Source organism: Trichoplax adhaerens, genomic scaffold (assembly GCF_000150275.1).
Source record: "Trichoplax adhaerens TRIADscaffold_11 genomic scaffold, whole genome shotgun sequence".
Taxonomy (NCBI): Eukaryota; Metazoa; Placozoa; class Uniplacotomia; order Trichoplacea; family Trichoplacidae; genus Trichoplax; species Trichoplax adhaerens.
The window spans coordinates 283,368-292,231 of NW_002060953.1; the positions used below are offsets into that span (position 1 = coordinate 283,368).

General features: G+C 31.1%; 1 protein-coding gene across 1 annotated transcript; it reads right to left on the minus strand.

Annotated features, from left to right (window-relative positions):
- Positions 1 to 7,527: 7,527 nt before the first annotated feature.
- TRIADDRAFT_15905 (uncharacterized protein) lies at positions 7,528 to 8,472 on the minus strand (the record flags this gene model as incomplete). The annotated part of the gene is made up of 1 exon (XM_002115538.1): positions 7,528 to 8,472. A coding segment is annotated over one exon (945 nt), but the record flags the coding sequence as incomplete, so codon positions are not given.
- Positions 8,473 to 8,864: the final 392 nt, after the last annotated feature.

Genomic DNA, 8,864 nt, shown 5'->3' on the forward strand with positions numbered 1-8,864 from the left:
TCAATTTAAGTGATGTACTACCGATAATTCAATTTAAATGTTTTAAATTCATATAATCCTAATATCTATGTTTGAAATCTATTTCTTGAAAGAATTTCATTTCATTTCTTGCCAATAGAATTATTTCATTTAATTCAGCTTCGTAAGTAAGTTTCATATTTGCATGTAAATTATATATGTATAGTATGATATTGTAACGTTCATGGCAATAGTAACAATTTGAAAATGTGAATGTATATTAACTATAGCCTTAATTGCTATTACTTTTTAATCCAATAATGAAGGTTATTGCAAAGTAACATTGATAGCTGTAGTATCCACTACTATTTTACTTCCTAACTTTGCATTCAAACGTTCATGTTAACAAGTAGAATGTTATTTCAGTTTATTATTGCAATAGAAAATAATTTAAAGAGCTACGCATGCATTATTTTAAATTGTAATCAATTTTGCAATAGCGCTCTGTTTAATATTATATGCTGAATGCTAGCAAATCCAAGTGTAGACTACTTGCTACTATAACTAAAATACATGATACGCCAAAAACCTGTAAGTGAGAATGCGATCATTTTTCCTTCGAGATGAAAACAATCCTGATATTTATCTACGATATTAGCTACTCTATATAAAAATACAGATTCAAGTATGCTAGATATCTTCTAATTAATTTTATATCGCCTGATCATTTTATTAATCAAGATGTCTAAAAGTGTGTTGTAATTGATGCCGTGTGCTTATAATGTCCATCTAGTATCTTAATACAGCCTCAAGCCTGTGCAGGAAGATAGAATGGAAGTTTTACTAGTAAATTTGATTAGAATATGCCAGATGTTATAATCCTTCCTTACGTTATGTTATTTACGTTGAAATTAACAATAAAATATAAGTGAAGCAATTAAATATATATCTGTCATTATTACGTATACGGCTGTGATGTGGTGATGCCGAAAGGAACATCGTGCTTAACATACAACACAACTCAAATTTTCACTCGGAAATCATAATACGCGCTACCTTAGTAAGATGAGCATGGATAAATGTATGAGTATGAGTATAACACATTTCAGATAGAATCAAATTAGGTAAGTTTTGTAACTTCAAAATTGAGTACAGAACATGGAAATTACACTGCTTTAAAATGCAGCCGAAGAATCATAAACACAAATCGCGGCTTTTTTAATCCTCGATGTCGTGTTTTCAGTCCTACCAGTATTATTTCATCATTGGTCAGGAAGAAATAGTAAAAAACGCGGTTCCTTAGCAATATGTAGGGAAAACGAGTGGTTTATAACCGTAATTACGTCAGATATTAAATTGAAAAGAATTCGATAAACGTGGTAGTTTTTAGTAAGCGGTGGGATTATAAAAAAATCATAAAATCGCGCTTACACCGGTAACTCATAAGGATGCAAGTAGGCAGTAACTAGTGTTTTAGCAAAATTATAGAATTTAGGTCAGTAAAGCTAGGTTTATTTAAAAGATATCTGCATTTCAACGTAAATCGTAAAATAATCGATAAATTGTAGCTCTATTTCCGTAACATTTCTCAGAGTTCCAGTAAAGATATCTATATCAAGGACTTCAAATGGCTCTCAAACATGTAAATCCATTAGTAATAGCAGTGTTAAAACTGAAATTGAACCGAATTTCATCAACATTTAAGATCAATGTAAGCCAGTAGAAATTAAAGAACCTGAAATGGCTCTGCCAACAATTCTAGAGGCTCATAACGTTCAGCTGGTGGTTTGGGCTTAGATATTGAGGCTCAGAAACGCGAAACCCAATGATATGTGATGATCACGGAGTCGGCTAATCGGAAAAATGAATTTTGCTAAGTTTTGGAGACTCCCTTAGATCAATCTTAGAATAGCACTCTTTTTCCTTTGTATTTTATCCAGAATAGAATATTGGCTGCTTTCTTATTTTATTTACTGGATGTTACGGTAAGCCTATATTGACAACAAAAGATGATCCTAAATTACAGAAAAGCTGCTACCCATACGAAATAAAATTCAATATCAAATATGTAAACAGCCTACCATACATAATAGTTGCGTTAAAGCGTTAAGTATTATGTAGTGTAGGGTTATTAACGTTGCTATCACTCTACTAAGACATACGCTACTACTGTAGAATTGAGCTTTTCTAGCGGTAAGGTAACATCGAAACAATAAATCATTCTCTACTGGTGGATACCAGCTCAGTCTGCATTACTAGTACCGTAAATAAATTTAGTTCAATTATAATTAAGTAAAAAATAATGATAATCATCAGACGAACAAATATCAATACTTGATACTTCTCTATTTTTAGCGATGACACGGTTTGCGAACAGAGAACAAAAATCCATTTACTATTGCACGATAGTTTAGTTCAAGTAAATAATTATAATTACCTTGTAATGTAGATGCTTAAATTATTATAAAACTGTGCATCATTACTTTAAGTGTAAATAAAGGGAAATGTTATTCTTAGCCATTAGTCGAGAGCTACAGTTCTGAGAATCTGAATTATGAAGTAATAATAATCACAGTACCTGAAGTTCCTTGTGTCAGATACAATGCCATTTGTAGTATATCTATTTACAGTTTACAAAATTTTACGTATGTGAATTCAATGCTAAATAATAATCATATGTATTTACTCGAGACATCACCGCAGTTATTTACAAGGATGAGATAGCGCCTATCTAAAACTATTTCACTTCTATTTTCCAGTATCTTACTTCAGCATTATGGACCTGCTACTAAGGAGGCCGACATCTGTGAATATTCATAGGATGCTGTAAACTCATTCAAAAATAACGTAAAAATCGACAAGATCAAATTACTGCTTAGTCATCTTTACTGCAAGAAGCTATAAACATCAATCGTAGACCTTGCTGTCTCTAGTGAAACAGCTACAGAAAAGCTACTGTATCTATTAGCAATAGCATTTGAATATTAATCATCTCTGCATAAGCTAGCTTTGAGACCACATTTCCGATATCATTTTCGAAAGACAAATTATTTGGGCTGGTATCATATTATTATTCTCATTTAAAATTTGATAATGCATCTATTTTGACCACTTTACAGGGCTGTATGATATTGCTGTTATGTACCTTGTATTAGATTGTATAGATGGTTCTATTTAATATAGTCAGATATCTAGGAATCGATATTATTATGACGCTAATATTAGATGACTACGTCACTGTCATCGAAATAACTTAGATATGGATGTATGGTTTACGATAATGTTATATTTTAAAATTGTTAGAAGTACTATTTTAGGAATTGTTGTTATTAGTAATAAACTAAGCTTATTATAATATTATGAGATATAGTAATAAGTTATTAGTAAGTACTAGAATATAGGAGTTTGACAGGGCTCACAATCGTAGTAGTTGTTTGTTACCTCGAAAGTCTGTATTTGATAATTTAATCATAGTAACATGTTTCTTATTGAAATAGGTTGATAGCGTAGTAAATATGTTTATAACAACTGAAAGAGTATATAAGTAGGACTGTCATCAATAAAAAGTTGTTTTGGTTAAGAATAAGTAGTGTGATGGTTATATACCATATATTGTGTAGAGAGAGTTTAGTGTCTACTTCGCATTGATTCCAATTACATACCGTAGGCTAGGGAAGTAATTCTGCAGATTGAGGTATAGTTTATTACAAGTAAAGTGATGCTTTTCTTGAGTCACTAGGGTAGTTGTGGCACAATTGGTGGCAGCGCTGGAATGACTGTTAATTACTATATTGGAAAATAATGATTACTAATATTAGCCAGCTAGCTAATTATGGTAAATAGATGTATGTAACTTGATGTATTGTAATTGAGAAGATTCCCCGCACCTTTATGGTGTTGAATAGTAACTGAAGAGTGATGATATATTGAGCAGATTGAACTGTACATTTGTGATAAAATCCGATCACGAAAATCTCAAAGTTGTAGAAAATTAGAATTTTATTAGATCTAATACAAAGACTAGCTTCTCACAAGCTTTACTCTAGCTGAATACAAATACTGTGAGACTTCTAGAAAAAAGAATCAGATAATCTAATGTCTATTGCTTTTATACTCTTTGTAGCCTTCGCAGCTACAATCAGCATAGCAGCATTCTACCATATATTACACATATTCAACTTATTATTAGTTACAGTATTTCATAGCGAACCATCGTTAATCCGATATAGAAATGATCACAGTATTTTCGTAGATACGAGTACTATTCCTACCCCTCAGAGTACATATGAACATAGCAAATCCTAGTATATGATGTATAATTCTATTTCTACATCTAACCTTATTAATAGCTCAATACCTTACTGTATATATAGTCGACTATCTGTACTCTAGCATAGAGTAGAGTCTATCCTTACAGTCTATAATTATGGGCTACTAAGTATATCATAAGATAAATATAGAAAAGACACTACCGTACATCATACTAAACATGGCTAATAGTCTACAATCACAATACTAAGTTACTTTACAACATTAAAACTCATTGATAACCTATTTGAGGATATATTGAATAGTGGTTAACGCTATTGCCGTATACTGATCAAACAAAAAATAGTAAGAACAGCAGAGATGAACTTAGAGTAGACTTTGCTTCTTTTGAGCTCAGGTTATTTTAGTTTGGATTCTCGTTCCATTTAATTATTTTTCTACTATTCTTTGACTCTGTAATGAAGGCCTTTTTAAATTCTATCTAAGTGAAATAATTATTTTTTGAGAATTAGACTAAGTTAGGCAGAATAGCTGCAATACTTTTATTACAGATATAGACCAAAAAATTGCGAAAGCAATATTTTTTTATACAATCTACATATCAAGATTTCTCAAATAATATCGTTCATATGGATTCTTGCTAAGAAACCGGTAAGATTTCTACGAAAGTGAACGCAGTATAAATGTTACATTAGTAAAAATCGATTGTTAAATTAGATATAAAATTTAAAGTAGTAGCAGTGTTCCGATAGAATTACAGCTTGACCACTGTTGTACATAGATAATCTCTGTCAGACATGACCAGTTACGGTATTTATTAACTTTGATCTAAGCATTGAAAAGAGTACCGTATCAATTATATCTGTTTAACTAATAAGTAACCAATTTCATTAATTCTAGTGCTAGCCAAGTTCAGAAACGTTGGAAAGAATACCTTTTATATAATAATGGGAATCGGTTTATGAATAAAGTATTTGTAAGTCCTATAACTTTCCAAAAATTAAAAATTTCAATTTAATTATCGTCCATCTGTTTCTTGTAAAGTAAAATGATGAGAAATATTAATAAATATTTAATTTATTAACTCCTTATTTCATAATGCTTACAAAATTTATATACCGGAAAACCCCAAGAATGACGATAGGAACACAAATTTATTGATTATTGGCAGCTGTTAGAACTGGAAGATTTCATTATTTTGCGGGAGCCAATAGTTAAATTATTAAGTTAAAATAGAAATTTGGTAAATGGTAGAGTCTGCTTTCAACTTATCCTTTACAATTTGTTGTGTAAATACTATTTATCGTCTACCTAGCATAGATAGCATTGCAATTAACTTAAAAAGATTCCTTAGAACTTCGATATAGCTACTACAAATATCGTTAACAATAGCAGTCATCATTCTCACTTTTTAACTAAAATATTGCAATATAACATAATGATAGGGGTATATATTGCAATGCAATTTAACTGAAAAAGATCAATCAGAAATCAGAAATAGTTTCTACAAAATGCTATTACTTCAACAGTATTATCTTTTTCGACTCTACAGGACGTCCATCAAGGTATTGGAAATCATTCATGATAGATATCTTAAAAAATAGCTAACAAGTAAGGAAGTAATCAAATTTTTCGTTCCAAATGTTGGCTATGCTTATGGCTAACGCCATATTATTGCTGATGTATAGTATCTAATTGCAATCCGGCAATACAGTATAAGACGATAGGCTAGCTGAGCAATAGAATAAAAGTTTTCAATCTCTTGGGCTTACTTTCTGCAACATAGCAGCTGAATACAACTCATTTTTAAAATACTAGATACTGCAACTTGCCACAGTAGCAGAACAGGATAGGTGGATAGACAGAGTAATAAGTTTATAACATACATGGTTTTGATTTGCATAGGAAAACTCGCTCGTTAGACTACATGAATAATTCAATATCTAACTTATACCTTCGCCCTGTCATTATATATTCTGATCAAGGTAACGCCAACAGTGTTGAAAATGAAGTTCACTGCCTACAATTATCCCTAGCCATGGCGCTAAGTATTTATCCACTATTATTATAGTGTACTGTAGTTTTGGTTGTTTAAAAACAGCAAACAGTTACAAATTTCATAATTTAAATGGATGCCAGTATTAATTTTTGCGTTAATCAAGAGTAAGATTGAATTGTAAAAGTATTCTTGCCCCACTCCTCTCATGTTACTATTATAAGCCTAAGTGCAAGAATAAAACGTAAAATACCAAAAGTCTAACTTTTATTATTACAATAACAGTCTGGACTTTTTATTATGACACAGATGGTTTAATAGTTAGGCTATTGGTAAATTAAGTAATAAATTATCAATGAGCTAATTCTGTAAACAATAAAAATGTCATTTTCCCATAAGATATTGACGTAATCTTAAAAGCAAGCCCACTCTCTTCACGATATCGAATTAATTATGTCATGGGATTTGTGAAACAGAAATATGCAAAAACAAAGTCTAATCATTGAAATCAATTAAAGACATGCAAGAAGTCGTTAAGTAAATGAATCTAGTTAGGAAATAGAGTTAGCTAAATCTGAATAGAAATATCTTTTCTTTGGCATTTCTTCCAACAACCATCATCAAATGCCGATCGCCAAGCCAATTTCAAAATCACAACTGGCAAAGATTAATTCTATAAAATCTTAAAGTTTATTTTGAAACTTTCTTCTTGAAATATCCTTGTAATGAGCTATTATTTAGCCATGATAAATTAATATCAGGTGCTATATCTACAGCATGAAAGAAAACTAACCGCTGTCTATCAATTAGAATAAGAAATAACGCATTCAATGTGAATGAAATAATCGACAGCAAGATTCATGTATTATATCGTCAAGAAAGATTCTATTTATCTAATAAGACTTTCTTACGTATACCACTTAATTTTATACGTATTGTTAGTCAAAATGAACTCTGTAATCAGAGCTATAACAACCAGCCACCATTTTCGATGGTATCCTAAATCTATTTGCCGTGGTAAGAGAATAATAATTCATTTATTTCTCCCCTTTTAAGAGCATCTGTATTAAATTATTCATGTAGTCATGAATATTATAGAAACTGTAGCATTGAACTAGATGGCTGTTCTGAACTTTAATAATTTAGACAAAGGTAACCTTACGAGAATGAGTCACATACAATTTAGTTGTACTTCGATCACTATCACTGGATGCTGTTCGACTTGATTCAGGAATATAGGTAATATCGGGATTGACCGAGTATTGATAATCACTAATGAAATATTTTGCCTTAGTCAGTCGTTGACAACAAAAAATAGATTTAAAGGCTGAATTAAAGTGAGGATTACAATAATAGCAAATAATAACATTGGAGATACTATAAAAGTAGGTTAAATATTTAGTAAATGTTCGAATTATTAATATTTTTTGGCGAAAATCACAATCGTATTTGCTATAGATAGCTATGAGATCCAACATTACGTTAGTATCCACTAGAAAAATATAAATCCAGAAGGGTAGCCATGCTAACAGATAAACTACAAATATGATGACTGACATTTTACGTAATTTCTCTTTAATTGAATCAATACTTTGATCATGTTGAAGAAACTGTAAATCATCAGATGCGCTGAATACTTTTTCAGGCAATTGTCGACCAGGGCTCATTGCTAAATCACGAATAACTTGAATATTGAAAAAGGCAACAGTAAGTACAGGCGCCACGAACGTAAGAGCAAAGAGGCAAGCATCATAAATTAATCGATTAGGATAACTTTGCAGCGAGCTATTTATTACTATGCAATAGGATGATTTGCCAAAGGTTTTCGTTTTTAAGGACATTCCATAAGGAATCATATAACCAATTGCCATCAGCCATATTACTCCAATGCAATAGATTGCTTGTTTTTTATTCGGTTGTACATATAAAGATTTACAGATTGCACGATAACGTGCATAACACATTAATGTGATAGTTAATGCTGAGACGATGGTGGTAAAGATAAATGATGAATATAAAATTTGACACAGAAAGGATCCAAATGGCCATGTCCCATGAAATAAAAAATCGGAGATAAACTGGAATAATCCAGATATAAGAAATAGGATAGTAACAAAGCTATAATTTAACATCATAATGTTGGTAAATGTCCATAATCGACGTGTACGAATAACTACATATCCGATAATGAGATTGCCAGTTATGGAGAAGATGAAGGTCGTGATGAAAACGATAGCTTTGACGATAGCCACAATCTTACTAATTTCATTAAAGTTGCCATGATCGTAACAATCGCTAGATATATTGCTGATAGGGTTGCTTGTTTGATTACTAGCCATGTTAATATTGATATCTACAGTCAAGCAATAGGGAAAAAAAAGAGTAACAAATTAATTGACATGGAATGATTAGAAAGCAAAATTGGATATCCGAAAATCGATACTGCTAATCTCTGCAATCTAAAAATTACTTATTTCAAGCCTATTTTTCCCCTATACCAAGCAATGATTCGTTTTAGATAAATTAATCGCTTGTATAATAGGTTTTGCAAAGAAGAAATAAGCGTAAAATGCGACTGGCTTACGATAAAACTTAACAAAACATAAAGCTACTACTTTTAACAACGTCAATATAAGAATAA